The sequence below is a fragment of the Halichoerus grypus genome, chromosome 1 (genome assembly GCF_964656455.1).
Source record: "Halichoerus grypus chromosome 1, mHalGry1.hap1.1, whole genome shotgun sequence".
NCBI lineage: Eukaryota > Metazoa > Chordata > Mammalia > Carnivora > Phocidae > Halichoerus > Halichoerus grypus.
This window is the reverse complement of record NC_135712.1, coordinates 109,755,597-109,772,927: the sequence shown is the minus strand read 5'-3', so window position 1 is coordinate 109,772,927 and position 17,331 is coordinate 109,755,597. Positions and strand designations below refer to the sequence as shown.

The 17,331-nt window shown below is 40.4% G+C and overlaps 1 protein-coding gene across 5 annotated transcripts in view; it reads left to right on the top strand.

The window, feature by feature from the left end:
• MED12L (mediator complex subunit 12L) overlaps positions 1–17,331 on the top strand; it is a 318,467-nt gene that overhangs the window by 298,124 nt on the left and 3,012 nt on the right. For all 5 annotated transcript variants that reach the window (XM_078070369.1, XM_078070350.1, XM_078070359.1 and 2 more), the window contains 4 exons: positions 744–973; positions 3,521–3,677; positions 6,231–6,317; positions 15,052–15,133. In XM_078070369.1, the coding sequence (XP_077926495.1) occupies positions 744–973; positions 3,521–3,677; positions 6,231–6,317; positions 15,052–15,133 (556 nt within the window). The remainder of the gene's footprint in view (positions 1–743; positions 974–3,520; positions 3,678–6,230; positions 6,318–15,051; positions 15,134–17,331) is intronic.

Below are 17,331 nucleotides of genomic sequence, written 5' to 3'. Positions count from 1 at the left end.
TTTGTTTTTTGGTAACTGGTTAATTACTACAGGCAAATTCATCAGATCCAAGGTGTAGGTCTAGTTATATATCAGGAAAGTGTACTCCAGCATTTTAATTTACATTGGAAATAGGTAGCTTTTCTTTCTAATTTTGGAAATGAAATTAATGGTGCTTGGGATCTGTTGAACATTGATGTCATCTGTGCACTTAAGGTATGGATGCTTGCCTGATTATTTCTATACAGAAACATGTCTTTCCTTCCCTCAAAGTAAGCAACTGATTCTAAAACTGATCTTTTAACCAAATGAGGATTCATGTTTTGTTTTTTAAGATTTATTTATTTATCAGAGAGAGAGAGAGAGAGCTTGAGTGGGAGGGGCAGAAGGAGAAGGAGAGAGAATCCCAGGCAGACTCCATGATGAGCGGGAAGCCCGATGCAGGGCTCAGTCTCATGACCCTGAGATCATGACCTGAGCCGAAACCAAGAGTTGGACACTCAACCGACTGTGCCACCCAGGCGCCCCTCGATTTTTTTTTTTAATTGAAATTTCTGATGAATCATGATCCAACCAGTTCATTCTGTAGCTTTCTCGCCACCCTCTTACCTCCAGAGTTGTCCTCCTCATATGTTGAGTTATAAGAACCTTTGAGAACAGTGACTTTCAGGGAACTCCTCCCAGGTTTGTTTTTGCCCCATATAGCTTAGTGATAGCAGAGTTGGTGGTAAATTAAAACACTGACTTCTTGTGCCCACCTGCAGACCATGCCCCAGGGCTATACGATGTATGGAACACAGATGCCTCTGCAGCAGACTCCACAGCAGCAGGCTGGCGGCGTGGTCCTGTCTCCCAACTATAACTCCAGAACTTATCCGGCCGCACATTCCAACCCGGCGCTAATGGAGAGACTCAGACAGATGCAGCAGCCGCCCAGTGGCTATGTTCAGCAGCAGGCATCACCATACCTGCAGTCCTTGACTGGCTCTCAGAGGTGATACATGTGGAAATAATGATTACAGTAGTAGACCCTCGAATTCCTGACTTTGTTATACATTGTCTAGGGCATGGTGCTTTATAATTGTTTTTATGAGCTTGCATACTTGCATATAATTTGCATTCTGTCATCTCATTTTTAGTAGCATCCAGATAGAGGATTATTTCATTCAAGGCCCGTGTAAACTCACATCTGCCATAGTATGGGTGTAATGTTTTAGATGATGCCAGTATGTTAGCTGCAGTGTTTTCCGCTCTTTTAAAAAGATTTTTGGCTAAAAATATCTTAAAATGAAAAAAGTGCTGATTATTGTTAGCAGGACCTTACTAGAATATATTGGTTGGAGCCATAAAGTCTGTGATCGATTAATGCTCATTGTGCATGGTGCCCATAAGAGTTTTGTTATATTTTAGTTTCCACCTTTTCTGCTTCAGGTGTGGTTGGCACAGAGGATCATGAAAGATTCTTTCTCAGTTCTTGCTATAATTGAATCCCATAGACATAGTGCATGGTCACCACCAGCCATGTGTGGCTATTTAAATTAAGACTAAAGTTAAATTAAAAGTTTAGTTTCTCAAGTCACACTAGTCACATTTTAAGTGTTCGATAGCCACATGCAGCCGAGCAGAGCCAACTTTGAAGGTGTGGGACCTGTGCAGTCACACAGTGCACTGTGTTTAGAAGGATCCCACGCTTAGTGTAATGGTCTACTGTCACCATCTTGAAAATCCTACTAGTTTTTGATCAAGGAGCCTTGTGTTTTTGTTTCACACTGAGACCCAGAAATTATGTCACTGGTCCTGGAGACCAGTAGCTATCTTATTGGACAGCACAACTGTAGAACATTTTAGGCATTGTGGAAACTTCTGTTGGATAGCATTAGTCTAGAAGAATTAAGTTTCATGCAAAATTTTACATTATAGTAGACAGCAGCTTAACTTCCATGTGTTACAATCAGTTGCTGTACGTCAACACGAAGTTGTTACAGCTTGGAAAGTTGGCACGGTTGATGGTAACACATTTGGGAAAATAAATAAGATCGGAAAAACATGCATTGTATTTATTACTATTCTAATAAGTGGCAGCAAAGCATATTGCCTATGAACTTGAACTTCAGAGCTCAACAGTTGTGGGTTTCAATCCCACCTGTGCTCTTTACTGACTGAGTAACTTTGGGAAGTTACTTCTCTAGCTCTCTGTTGCCTCATTTTTAAAATAGGGATAACAAAATGCAAATCAAAACCACTTGAGGTATCACTTCTCATCAGTCAGAATGGCTAGGATCAAAAAGACAAGAAATAACAGGTGTTGGCAAGGATGTGGAGAAAAAGGGAATGCTTGTGGCCTGATGGTGGTGATGTGAATTGGTGTAGCTGCTATGGAAAACACTATGGAGGTTCCTCAAAGAGTAAAAAATAGAATTGCCATATGATCCAATAATTCCACAGCTGGGTATTTACCCAAAGAATACAAAAACACTAATTTAAAGGAATCCATGCACACCTATGTTTATTGCAGCATTATTTACAATAGCCAAGCTATGGAGGCAGCCCAGGCGCCCATCAATAGATGAATGGATAAAGAAGATGTCATGTATATATAGAACAGACTATTACTCAGCCATAAAAAGGATAAGTTTTCGCCACTGAAATAAGTCAGTCAGAGAAAGACAGATACTATAAGATTTCACTGATATGTAGAATCTAAGAAACAAAACAGTGAATAAACAAACAAAAAATAGAAACAGACCAGTGTACATACAGAGAACAAACTGGTGGTTTCCAGAGGGAAAAGGGCAGAGAGATGGGCAAAATAAGTGAAGGGGATTACGAGGTACAGATTTTTAGTTATAAAATAAGTAAGTTATGGGAATGAAAAGTACAGCATAGGGAATATAGTCAATACTATTGTAATAACTTTGTATGGTGACAAGTGATAACTACACTTATCATGGTGAGCATTTCATAATGTATAGAATTGTTGAATCTTACCCACTCACTGTTTAACTGCAAGCCATGCAATTTGAATGCAAAATTTCTTATATGTGTTTGAAAATAAAACAAAACCAAAATTGAGGTGTTCCTCATTTCCAAATCACTGTCCCAAATACAAGTGTCAACTATCTTTCAATTAAAAGTTTTAAATAAATGGGGATAATAAAACTGCTGACCTCAAAGGGTTGCTGTGGGGAGTAATGAAATAATACATTTCAGACTCTTATTACCGCTGTGCCGTCTCCAGAGTAAATGCTCAAATAATGTCACTTATTATTAAAAACAATTAAAATATTTTTAAGAAGTAATTTAAACACGATTGCAATTTTATCTTAAGTAGTGAGCATGCTTGCTGTCCTTTGTCCAGTGACTCCATCTCTCCGTGGAAATCTAGATTATCTTAGTCACTGGTCTCTATCGCATGTGAATTGTACAGTTGAATACTGAACACAGTTGTTTCTTTGTGAACGTGTGTAATGTGCCACTGGCACTGATTGAAAATATGACAGTTTGCCTGGGTGTGAAACCAAGTTGTATTTTTTTTTACCAGACTGAATCATCAGTCCCTTCAGCAGAGCCCTTTGGTAGGTGGAGGAATCGATGCGGTGCTGACTTCCACACATCCAAGCCTTCCTTCGGTGCCCCTGCCTCAGGACCCGATGAGACCCAGGCAGCCACAGGTTCGACAGCAGCAGAGGCTCCTCCAGGTCCGTGGCTGGGGGTGAGGGCAATGCATGAGGGGTTCTCAGCAGTCCTGTGAAATAAGAGGCACTCTAAAGAGCCTTTAATTACCAAGTTCCAAGGAACCCCGTGTAGTTGAGCCTAGGAGCTCAACTGGTGTAATTTAGTTCCAACTTGGCCAGGGTCTTCCTTTCTCTGTGCTTTTGCCAGGTTATGGGCAGGAGGGTGCATTTTGCAGAATGGCCTTCCCCTTTCATAGAGATTCAGGAGAGGGTAAGTGGCTGCCTATATCTTCATAGTGTGAGCGTCAGCTCACCCACTCGCTGTTTAACTACAGGCCATGCAATTTGAATGCAGAATTTCTTCTGTGTGTTTGAAAACAAACAAAACCAAAATTGAGCTGTCCACAGCTTTCATCAGATTCCCAGAGGGGTCTGTCTGTAATCCAAAAAATTATCTCTGACGCTTCTGTTCTGATTTAAGCTCTGGAGTTGGAGTGACGTAGGTGGGATATTTCATATTGTCTCTGGTAAAATCCAGAGAGCTATCCTTCATTTATTTGATGTAAATATTTAAGTACCTTAGATAAAGCGTTCCTCCTCTTGACACATTCTTGCTTCTAACTTACTCATTTAGGAAATATAGGCTATTTATGTTTACCTGTTCCATTTATCTTCATTCTTAACAAGTTTGTCCTTTGTTACTAGATTGGATATTGTCTGATGAGTCTGCACAGTGGACTCTATCAGTAATTCACCTTGAGATGCACTCTCATTTTATGTGTTACTAAGAAAGAAATAAAACACCACCAAAAATGGGGAGTCTAGTAGAACCGGGGTAACCAAAGCTATACTCTTGGAATGAGTTCAGTAAAACTGTCATGCAGAAAGGAACAGTAAAGTAACATGCATATCTCAACCTTGACCCTGGTTGGAGGGAAGAAAAAATGCCTCCCCTGAGAATTTGAACCACAACTTCAAGTGTGTTTGAGGTCTGAATTCAGTGTGATCCAAAAAATTTTAGTTGACAGTACCCCCAGGTGATAGGCAGAAGCCAACACAAATCCTCCAGAAAAATGGGTTTTACAATTATAAAATGTCATTAGTTGTAAGATGCTATTAGGTTGCAACTCAATTTGTAGTAAGAGTTCAGTAAGAAAATATAAGTAAAGCACTCATTTGGTAATATTATTAAGAATAGCTGTAGTGATATTTTCATAAATAATTTTGTCTCAGGTTCTGAAGATATGTTTCAGAACTTAATAGAACTGATATTTATATTTCCCTCTGTTTTAAATTTCTCATTTCCTAATCACGAAGGAAAGTTATTACATTATTTATTTACTACTTCCTGTCTTACATTGCTTTTCAAGGCTGCAAATTTTGAAAGTGTTTTTTTATTGGTTAATATGTACTTTTTTTATCCCAAGTAGCCTAATATGCCCCTCTGGTAATTTTTTCATCACTACAAATTCCCTGGAGATAAAGAAAAGGGATTTGCTTCTGCCTCAGGATTATACTTACTCTTTTCTTGGTGACTGACTACTTCCATAAAGGAACAAATTGGTAATTATGAGGTTGGTTGGATTTTTCTTGGAAGAATTCACAGAAAGCCAAATGGAGAATTGGCTTTATATTGCAATCATTATGGTTCTGGTCCCACTTGCATTGTCTCAGTTGGGAGTGACCCTGCCCAGACCTCCTGCTAGGATTCCATATCCATGAGTGTTGGCACTTAGTGGGAAATACCATCTGGTAATAGCTATTTATTACCCTGCCCTAAAGAAGACAAATAATTTGGGGGATAGTATGCAAACCAAGTTGGAAATGCAAAGGATGAAAAGAAGTCCAGCACTGTCATCATCAAGATGAAGTGCCTGGGTGGAGGACACATTGAAGGTCACTGAGACAAACCACCTATTAATATTTTCCTCTCCTCTGTGTCCCACATGGTGGATGAGTAATGTGTGTTTCTTCTGTGACTTGGAAGTGTTTTCTAAGGGCTCTTTATTTACACCAACTCGATCACTGACATAATTTGTTTTTATGCTGGTATTTTTTGCCAGAACTTCCCACATATACATCTTCCTTTTAAAAAAATATTCTAATCTTCAAGAATTACTCCTCTTCTTTTTCCTGTTTTTCTCCCTTTAAGAAGTCTACATTTTTCTTTAAAAAAAAAATTAATCTTCACAAGTTCCTCCAGATGTCATAGGGACTAAAACGGTAATTAGTCCTTTTCCAACCCACTGGTATAAGATAGGATAAAGTATGTGCAAGAGCAGGTAACATGAAAGGTGTTAAAACAGTAAGTATAAAGGATGTCCCTGGACAGCAGAGGGCAGTATAGACAGTGATGACAGAAGGAAGAGCTCCCTGGGGTTGTGGTGGTCCCAAGAAGCCTACAAAGAGAACAGATTTAGGTCTTGCCCTTAAAAGATGAATGTTTGTCAAGACAATGATGCAGGAGCTAGGTGTATATCATTTTCACTGCAACAGCGTAATTAGATAAAAGGTATATAGGGGGAGGGGATTGGAATATATTACCCTCTCTAAGTGTCTAATCCTTTTTCTTTCCAGATGCAGCAACCCCCCCAGCCCCAGCAGCCCCCACAGCCCCAGAGTCAGACCCTTGGTCTCCAAGCGATGCAGCCCCAACAGCCTTTGGTAAGGAACCTGGTGTTTTGGAACCAGATATGTGGGGTTCTTCTTTAAAGGCAGGTTGCATTTTTTCATCCCATAAGATTGTTAAGAATTAAAATAGCTTAAATGTACACTTGCAAATTTTCCCTAGAGCTTTTATCAGAGTAGTATATTTGTTTTCACAGAAAGGTATAAATAAATATTGGGGTTCAGTAAGTTATACCATTTTCCTCTTCAAATTTTTTCAGACTTTTCCACGGACTAAAATATTTATATTGAGACACTAATTTTTTTTAAACAATGTTAAAATGATAATTTACCATATCTATTTGAGTTTTTACTATACTTTCAAAAGAGCATGAGTGTGCTTTCTAAAATATCTTTACTGATATAAAAGAAACTCTGATTTTAGCCAGTTATTTTCTGTAAGAATTTTCATATAATTTGTAATCGTGTAATTAACTTCTTTAGCTTTGTAAGTCAGATTTTGAAAATGTTAAGTGCATAGCATCAGTGTTTTCTGAACCGCAATAATTTACATCCTTTACTTTTCCAAGTGCCATATCCCTGCTTTATTATTTACGTAAGTATTTTTCTTTAAATTGCCTCTTTTTCTATTTACTGAAGTAAGTATATTCTAAAAAGAATTTTTATTACTGCCATCAGTGGTCACATCACCTGCTACGTATTAGAAATATCTGTAAAAATAAATACTTACACTGAAGGTAAGTGAACGACATGAGTTGTGTGCATGAATACTACCTAACATGAGCTGGCTTACTGCACTTTGGGAAACCCTGGTGTAGACTATCTTCAGGACCGGAGTAGAAAGATGGATGGTTTCACAACCTTTGCAGTAAAGAAAGAACAGCAGAGCCAGCGCTGTGGTATATCAGGAGAGATCAGATCAGTAGAGCTAGGTGATAAAGGACAGGTCATGCCCAAATAGACTGATAATGGAGCATCAGCAAATGAAATAGGGTATCTCGGTGCGGAGGTTTGTAAAATGCACCGAGATATCCTTTTACAAGCCTCTGCTTGTAAAACGGGTTGGTCCCCGTTATTACGGAAATTCTTCTTTATTATGAATCTAGTTTTTCTAGCTCCAGTTCTTTTTTTTTTTGTATCTGTGACATTTATTGTAAACCATCTTAAAAATCCTTTCTCAGGTAGAGGCCGTATATAAACGTTCACATACAGCCTGCACTCTTCACCCTCAGGGGTGTATCAGCAGGGATTGACTGACTTACAAGTGTTGTGTCAGGGACTCCTTGGCATGGGATACTCCTACTTCACCCTAGCATCTCACCCAAGAACAAGATATAACTGTTTATTTTGAAGTAATTTCAAACTAACAGAAGAATTAATAATACAATTACCATAAATCCTCTTCCCAGATTTACTAATAACATTTTGTCACATTTGCTTTATTATTCTTTCTACACACACACACACACACACGCACGCACGCACGCACTCTTTTCCCCCCGATCTGTACATATCAGTAAGTTGCAGACTCCTGCCTCTTTTATCAGTACTATTTTAGTTGATTTATAATGTAGCATATAAGAAGTACATAAAATATTAAATGCATTACATTTTTTTATTCTTAGAGAATCGTGCTATATAGACACAGATGGATATTGATATCAAGTGCCTGAAATGTAGTAGTTCTTTTGAGTAGGGTAAAAAAAAATAAACATTTGATTATATCACAAGTTAAACTTACAGGGCTGGGGTGGAAATTGTCTTTTAAACTTCTTAATTATAATTCTTAATTATAAACTTCTTAATGATAATTTGAAGCAGAGGATCAGCTTTTGCAGAGTTGAGAAGAGACTCTAGCCCCAGTTCCACTAGAATGAAAGCATATCTAATATAAGGGAATTTAATATCTTTCTATTCATCTAAAAGTTTCATGAATATTTATTTATTATGTGTAAAGACTATATATCAAATTTATTCATTTTTGACCTCTAAGACAGTTTTGAAGTTTTTAATGTCATCGGTTGTATTTTACTCACTAACTTAAAATACATCCTCGGGATTGAGCAGGTTAGTCAAAACATGGCCCATGATTTTTTCCTACTGTGTTCATAGTAAAGTAATTTCAGAGAAACAAAAAACTTCATTACAACAGTCTTAATGGATAATAAAATCCACAGTGGGCTTTTTCCAGCCCCTTTTTTTCCCTTTTGAGCTGAAGCGTTTTTTTAAAAGCTATTTTGGAAGCATAATTCTTATTTTTATATTTAGAACACTATTGTAATCTAGACAGCAATTATTTTTACAAAGGCAGAAATATTGTGTATGTCATAGTCTTAGGATAGGCTAAGAAATTTGAAATATCACCTGGGCAGATTTCAGAATTAGAAGTTAAAGGGATCAGTGATCTTGGAGTTTTACGTTATGTAATTAGTTCTTTTTTCAGCATACTTTTATTCAGCATATACTTTTAAGTTTATTAACATAGGCTACATGTTTGTAATTTTATATAGCTATAAAGTCAGTCAGCTGTATTCCTCTGCTCTTACTTGCCTAACACCCCACCTATTGCTGCTGAACATTGGTATTGTTTCCAGTTTCACAAATAATACTGCTAGGGATATTTTGATATATATTCTATTTCTCTCCCTTTTTTTTTTTTTTGTTTTCTTACAATAAAAGAAAATAGAAGCATAAGAATAATGTTATCTCTAAATGTGTGTCTTCAGAACAGTAGCAGGAAGCCTTGCAATACTAAGAAGAAAATTGTATTTCTTATAATTTCTTAAAATGTGATATTGTTTCTTTGCTGGGAACTGAGCAGTAAGCTGGCTGTGGAGGAGAAGTCTGCTCTGACTCATTTGGAGTTCTGATTCATGCAGTCTCAGGGGAGAAGTGGTCTTGGTCACACAGCCACCACCCTCCCTGTGACTTGCCCTGCGGCTACCGGGTGACATCCAGCAGTCAGTTCAGCTAGTGCTTATTTGTTCTGTACAGTAGGGGCTGGCACTGGACCAGAGGTTATGAGCACACTAATGGAGCACCCAGCGTGCTCCCTGCCCCCAGACAGCTCAGAATCCCAGGAAACCACTGAACAGCTCGGCATGTGGGAAGCAGGGGAAGTACTAGGAAGCTAGGGCTCCGGTAACACAGCACCACAAACTGGGGGCTTCGCCAACAGAAACGTGTTATCTCACAGTTCTGGAGGCTGGGAGTCCAAGCTCAAGGTGTCGGCAGAGTTGGTTCCTTCCAGGGGCCACGAGGGAGAAATCTGCTCCAAGCCACTCCCTGTAGCTTCCTAGGGTGTGCTGGTGAGTTTTGCCTTTCCTTGGCTCATGGAAACAAACATGATCTCTACCTTCATCCTCTCATGATATTCTCACTGTTACGTGTGTTTGTGTCCAACTTTCCCTTCTTTATAAGGACACCCATCACATTGGATCAGGTCTGATGCTAATAATCTCATGTTAACTTGATCACCTCTGTAAAGACCCTCTCTCCAAATAAGGTCACATTCTGAGGTACTGGGGTTGGGATGCCAGCAAAGCTTTTCGGGACAACATAATTCAACCTGGAACAGAGGTCAGGAAGGGTATGAGAAGCTCAGGAAGACTTGTGGGAGGAGGTTGAATGCGGCGGACCCGGAAAGGCCTTGGGATTTGTTGAGTGCTCTTTGCCCCCTCCTTGACAGCAACAGCGGGTCCATGTGGCACAATGATTATTAACAGCCACATGGGCAGGTTGGTCCCTGCTGTAAAAAGTGAACCTACGATTCAAAACTAACTTAGAACAGAAATTGGTGCTTTTTCCAAAAGCATCTTCAGAAAGCAGAGCTTTTCTGTGAAAAGAGGAAGAAAGTGTTAAAGGCCCATGCTTACAAATTAAATGTGTCAGCTTAATATCAATGCCTGTGTTTTCATTTGCTTACTTGTCTTTGGTGAAAGAGCAACAGGAAAGAAAGACGAGGCACCTTGCTGGAAAATTATATTTGGCCTTTCTAGTTCTGACCTAAATTATAGTTCTTGACTTGAAAAATACCTTTAAATAAGTTTTTGAGTTGTAATGATTAACTCTTAACTAAATATGTTAACAGGCTGTGATCTCTTCTTTAAGGCTGCTTTTAGCTTTTAAGAAAATAAAGTTTACATCATACTGCTGTGTCGTTTCTTTTTATCTTAAACTCAGGGTGTCCTAGCTGGGTGACCTGGAAAAGATGCTAACAGGAAGCTTTAAAAAGCTGGCTTTTTAAATTATTTGATGCTTGTGTCAGTATCACATTATATTGAATATAATGCCTTATAAAAATATGCATAATGGAAGCAGTAGTTACTTAAATGATTGCATTAATTTGTAGCCAAAGATCATGTGTGAGATTGCGATATAATCTTCAAAAAAATTCATATGTTCCATTCAGAGAAATTGAGAAAATTTTCCAGTGCCTCTAGAATTCAGAATTAGCCAGATAGTATTTTCTTTTTCAAATGGAAAAAATTAGTTCAGAGAAATTTACTGAGCTTTGTCACCTTCCTCTGCATGAATTTGGATTTTAATTTTTTTTTTTTCCTTTTTGAAGGGAAAGGAGAAGTAACTTATAGATGGGGAGGATAGGGAAGACATGTGGGAGATTTCTGGTAACAGGACAGATAAATTTGATTTTTTCTTCCCACTAAAAAAAACTAGAGATTTTTAAAAAACGGCTGCATGCAAGTTACTGGTGAAACTGCAAATAAATGCGTGCCAAATCCTCTGAAATCTATTGGTGCCGGTCCTTTCTGAGCGTTCCGTCTTGCCAGCATCTAAGCGTGCATACTTCTACCCAGCGCTCGGTGGAGGGGCCCCCACAGTACCGCAGTCCTTGTGCTGGAGCTGGTACTGATGAAAGGGTTTATTCTGACCGTCAGAGGAGCCCATAACTCTCTGCACTCTCTCAGTTGGCAGCGCAGGTTACAAATAAATGTTGCCTTGGTGCTTTGTCCTTTGCTCACCAATAGTGTGCAGTGACAGTTTTAGGACACAGCTGTCAGGAGGCAGGAACTATGCTTTACTCACTTTGGTGTTCCTAGAACCCCAAAATGTGCCTGGATTTGGTTAACTTGTTGAATAATTTGTTTGTTGAATGTCCGAGCAACGAAGGAACAAAAGCCCCACACAGTGAGCCCTAGGTAAAGGAAAAAGACAGTTCAGAAGGCAAGAGGTTGAAACCAGATTTGAGGCAGTGTGAAGGCCCACCACTAACTCTTCAGCCCTGCTCTTGCTTAGGACGGTCAGTGTCTGCTGCTGCTGCTGCAGAGAAGGGCCCAAAGAAGCCAGCTTTTCTGAGACAGAAATGATTCAGTGGCATTTCTTTAAATAGAAATGACTGGTTTAGAGATGATGCATTTTGCCTAAGTAATGAGCGAGCAGGAACATTAATATTCTTGACTAAGCGTGTGTTGTCAAAATAGGGATTTAGGGATTAGTCGAAGCACATCCTAATAAAATTTTAAATTATTGTTTTGAGTTCGGCAGAGAGTGTGTTTAGTGGAGAGTAGCTCTGCCCTGTGGGCTAGTTGGCTGTACCTGACGGACACTGTTGAGCTCTGTGCTTTGTCTCGTGGTTGCAGCAGGGGCATGGCACACAGCTCCCGTCCCCGAGAAGAGCAAAATCCAGAATACGGGGAGAGAAGCACTTGTCACATCACGCCACATTTGATAATAAAGGCGTCTCCACAGGATACGGGAGCAGTGGTTTGCCCTTCACATTCCTGAGGGAGTAGGTGAGCACTTGAGCTGATCTTTGAAGGACAGGCAGATTTTTAGGAGCATGTAGGGGTAGGATGAAGGGGGAAGGAAGGTTTTCTAGGAGGAGGGATTAACATTTGCAGAGGCGCAGAGGTGAGCAGAACTATGAACATCTCCTGCATGGATAGAGTCCAGAAAAATCTTTCCTCTTTATTTATCAGACTTAAGCAGGAAAGGTTAAACATACACAGATTGTGGTTTTTAGATTTATTTTACTTCTGGTAAGCCTCAGTTGTCCCATGTATTGACCTGTTTTGGTAAATTAGAAGTTCCAGCTCCCAACATGGGGATGATTCTGAAATCTAGCCAAGCATCAGGCCACTTAGGGGAACCATTTGAAAATACAGATTTCTAGCACATTTGGCCCAGAAATTTTAACTCAGGAAGTCTGGGGAAGAGCTTAAGAGGATGACTCTTTAAATTTCTCCTGATGGCTTTATGCTGCTTCAGCCAGTTTTGTGCAAGAGCTCAGTGACTTGGTTTGAAATGCTCCTCAGTGACGGTTCTGTGGAGAGCTGGTGGCACGCTCTCTTTCCCTGGCCTCAGGTGCTCCAGGGCCCAGGGAGGCTGTAAGCTGGGTCTCTTGCTTGCTGACATTCACATACAGGTGGAAGCAAGTTAAATTTTGCATCAGAGTGGCCTTGAGAGAAACGGATGCAGGAAAAACACTACAACTGAGGAGACTATGGACTGCAGCCGTATCCCACCACTTCCTTGGATGGAGGGGGTCGGGGGGAGGTGTGCCGAACGAAACTGGTCTCAGTTTCGGCCTTGGAACCACTTCTCATTCAAAAATTACTGTGGACCCAAAGAGCGTTTGTGTGTCTATTAATATTTATTGTATTAGAAATTAAAACAAATATTACCAGTATTTACTAATACATTTAAAATTCTCATTAGATATTAACCAGAAATAACACTTTATGAATAATGAATGAATATAAATATAAGAATATTTTTCAAAATAAAAAATTAGAAGAATGACATTTACAGTTTTGAAAATTTATTGTCTGAATAAATTGAAGACCTTGTTTGTTACAATATCACATGTTATATAGCTTCTGAAAAACTGCATTGTATACTCCTGAGACAAGGAGAGCAAGAACAACTAGTGCCTTAGTATTATTATGAAAACAGTTTTGATTTTGCAGACCTCCCCAATAGTTTTGGGGTCCCCTGGAGGATATTATATCTCTTAAGGCCACCCAGCAGAGCACCCACTACCTGCCAGCATGTGTGCATGCGTACTCACACACCCACATGCACACGAGCTTCCTATGAATTAGTTACTGCCAAGGCTCCTCAAGATACAGACTCTGAGGAGATCACTACCATATTTCATTCTGTGAATTACTCTATTTGGAGCAGATTTTAAATGACTATAAAAGAAGACAGCTAAGTATCTGTTGAATGAATAAATGTTAAATATTTATGCATGTGTACCTCAGTATGTTAGTTAATAAAATGATAAGATTAGACATCAGGCACCTCGGTGGCTCAGTCAGTTAAGCATCTGCCTTTGGCTCGGGTCATGATCTCGGGGTTCTGGGATCCAGCCCCACATCGGGCTCCCTGCTCACTGGGGAGTCTGCTTCTCCCTCTCCCTCTGCCATTCCCCCTGTTTGTGGGCACGCTCTCTCTCTAATAAATAAAAGTCTTTAATAAAAAAAGATCAGACATTCTTGCAGCCCACCATTTAGAATCTGTGATTATTTCCAAGTAAATTAATATTTGGAAGCTAATATTCCCAATTAAAGGTAGCACTGGATTGCAGTTAAGATAGGAAGTTCCGAATCCAGAAAGCTTTGTCTGAATCCCTGCCCCATTACTTACAGGGATCATGGGCAGGTGATTAAACACCTTGGAGTCTCAGTTCCCTCAGTTGTAAAATGAGAATAATAGTAGTAAAGGTCTACAGTCCCTTATATTCATTTCTAAAATCCAAACTGAATTTTGACATTTTATTTTGAAATGGAAATTTTATTTGTAACTCATTGAACCCCAAAGGCTGACCTGAACCCATTTGGTTGCAAAAGCTGACCTGAACAGACCCCCATCTTTCTTCATTCATTCTGCCTGATAGGACTAGTTGTATGTTTTGCTGCAGAAATTTAGTTTGATTATGTTGTACTGCCCTAGGCCTTGGTCGGTCTGTACATTATGGACGTGTCATAATAAATCGTATATGGATAAAGGATTGAGAATAGGTATTACCTGGTCAAGCTTAAATGGGCTAATGTATACATACAATGTCTAGAACACTGCCGAGTACATGGTAGCATATTCGGTTTTGTTAAATAGGTAGTATTTCCAGATAAAGAAACCACTGAATAGAAAAGAAAGCACTTTTTATTTTACTAACATTTCCACGTGAATGAAAGGTGGAGTTTTGCTTTATTTTTCCCTCTTGATTTGGGCATTAGGAAAATAAACAGGCAAGGTGCTGTTTTTCTGCTTTGTATCAGAGAAAATAGTAACACTGGCTGACCTTCATCCAGCATCCCATGGAAGGGCATAGTCCCAAATGGGTCCTGGATGGAGGGTACTGCTCTGCCTCACCAGATTCTTGTCTCCATCCATACAAGGCACGGCCTGTGGTGCTTGAACAAATCCTCCGGTCAGAGAGCTTTCATGTGGCCAATGAAAATGGTTTATGATAGCATGATCCTAACTAGCTAGCTGGTGAAGGATACGATAACAAGGAGATCTGACCTCTGGGGCCACCCCTGGAGTGGACTCCTTCATCACGCCTCTTCCAAGAAATGCGAAGTGACCCCCTGGAGAGTGAGATTTTGAATGGATTGGGCACTTCAGATGCTCACTAGCTGTACATCGGGGTGTAGAAGAAAATTAACGTACACCCACTGGGCATGGCGCTTTGATCTGAGAGCGTCGACGGTGTGTTGCAGACCGACCCCGGCAGGTAGTGTCTGTCCGTGTCTGAGCCGGGCAGTGCAGGCTGACTGCCCTCCTGTCTTCGTCACATTTGCAGTTCCCCAGGCAAGGCTTGCAGCAGACCCAGCAGCAGCAACAGACGGCGGCCCTGGTGCGGCAGCTCCAGAAGCAGCTTTCTAGTAAGTACCCCCGCGTTCCAGAGCAGATGGCTCCCAGGAGATTCAAGACAAGCAGAACACACGTGCTGGCTCCTCAGACAGCGCCCTGTCTTCCTTCAGGACCATTTACATCTTCATTTGAGTCCAGGCTGGTTTGGTTTGGGTTTGGGTTTGGTTTAAATGCTCCCTCCCCTTGCCGCTGGAAAGTCCCAAGTTTTTTTTGTTTGTTTTTTGGTTTTTGTTTTGTTTTTGTTTTTGTTTTTTGAGTTCAGTGAAGATGTTTTCCTCTTGCTTCCGTCTGAACCTGGAAATGTTTCTTTTCATTTGGGAGACCCACGTGGAAGTGCAGGTACCCTTTTTATCCAAGCTGGAAGGTTCAGAGACCAACTCGGCCGATGCCCTCAAGTGTGCTGTGAGGGAGCTGGCCTCCCAAAGCCACCTGTAGAGGAAGGCCAGCCCTAGACCTGTCTCCTGGTCACTGGGGCCGTGACTGTTCTTGCTACTGCGCCATCCTGTCCTTCTGATAACAGTGCAGAGAACTCACAGCCTGCTAATGCCACAAGCAGTAGAGCAGGGCAGTTTGTCCCCAATAATTGGGCCTGCTATGCTGGTGTGATTTTTTTTTTTTAATTGTGCTCTCTCTCTAAAGCGATGCCAACAGCCCATCTCACCACACCTCTTCTAGATGCCGGCAGCGTGCTCTCATGAATCAAATCCTCCCTGTGCTGCTTGACGTCACAGGAGATATTTTTAGAAATGCGAACCAGCCCCCTGTGATGCAAAGAATATTGGCCTAGGAGTTAGGAAGTCTGAATCCCGGTGCTAGCCCTACCACCATTTTCTGGACCATGTACTTTTTCGTTCATGCAGCGAGGAGACTAGTGGGACTGGCAGTTTCTCCTGGGTCTCTGGTTGTGTGCTTTGGAGGTATGGAGTGAAGGCCAGCTAGTCCTAAAGTCAGCTGTGCAACTCTGGTAGGATACTGTCAGGAGGAGAGTCAGTTAGGACTGAGGGGCAACTTGGGTTTGGTCTTAATTTCCACCTGCTGCCTGTGCCTGTTGATTTCCTCACAGAGGAAATGCCCCTCATGTACCTTGCGTCTCTACTAGGGCATAACCAAGGTCTTTTTTCTTTTTTTTTTTTCCTTTTTCTTTAAAAGTATTTCCCTCGTTTAGCCTCATTTAATTTGTTAAATCATTTAAATTGGTCTTGTTTTCTAACTACTGCTTAACAGGGGTAGTCTATTATATGTGTGGTTAATATTTCATTGTTTTATTCGAGAGTTCATACTTTCACATGGTTAAAGAGAATATAATTTTAAGGCAGAGACAACATGCTTATATTTTAGATTTTTTTCTAGTGTTTAGAAATAAGTACCTGTGATTTTTATGCAGTGGCACTTTTTGGGAGTGTACCTACTCTCTTTCCTGTTTCCCAGAGCTCATGATATGCAGTTTTTTTAATCTGTCATTTATGGAGCACTTTCTTGGACCCAGACACTCTGAATCTACATAGATTAATGCACTTAATTCCTAAACTGCCCCATGAGTGAAGGTATTACCATTCCCATACTATGGACGAGGAAATAGCTAAAGAAAAGGGAGATTGATTGACTCATTTGTCCAAGGTTATTCAGCTAAAAGTAAGAGGCAGAGCTGGGACTCTTGAATTCAGATGGTCCCCTTCCAGAAACTCTGCTCCCTGATATTAGCAGTTATGCCAGCCTTCTTTGTTGAGTGATGGCCACTAAGTTGAGCTCTCACAGTACAACCCAGAGGACTCCTTCTAAATCTTAACCATGTGGACGGAGCCTCTGGACTTGAATAGTCCCACCAGAGTTGGGGAAGCAGTAGTTATTTCTAAGTCCCTGTCATTTTTTTGTGCCTACTCTTCTTTAGGTTTTGTGTGTGTGTGTGTGTGTGTGCTTGCACACATGTACATATATGTATAGGCAGACACCTGAGTCAACACACGTAGCCACTGTCGCACGTGTAGACACCCTTACACACTTCTCTCTTACGTACCTTATATGGCCATTTGTAGAAAATTACCCTGTTTCATGCCACTTCTCTCACTTTACTATAATGTCCGTGTTAAAGTAAAATCTCTGATCTGCTTTTATAAAAGTTAGGGGAACTTTCAGTATTTCACAATACTTAGCGTCCTTTTGTACGTTAGTATTGAGTTGTTCCTTAGTTTAGACTCAGAGACTTTAGAGG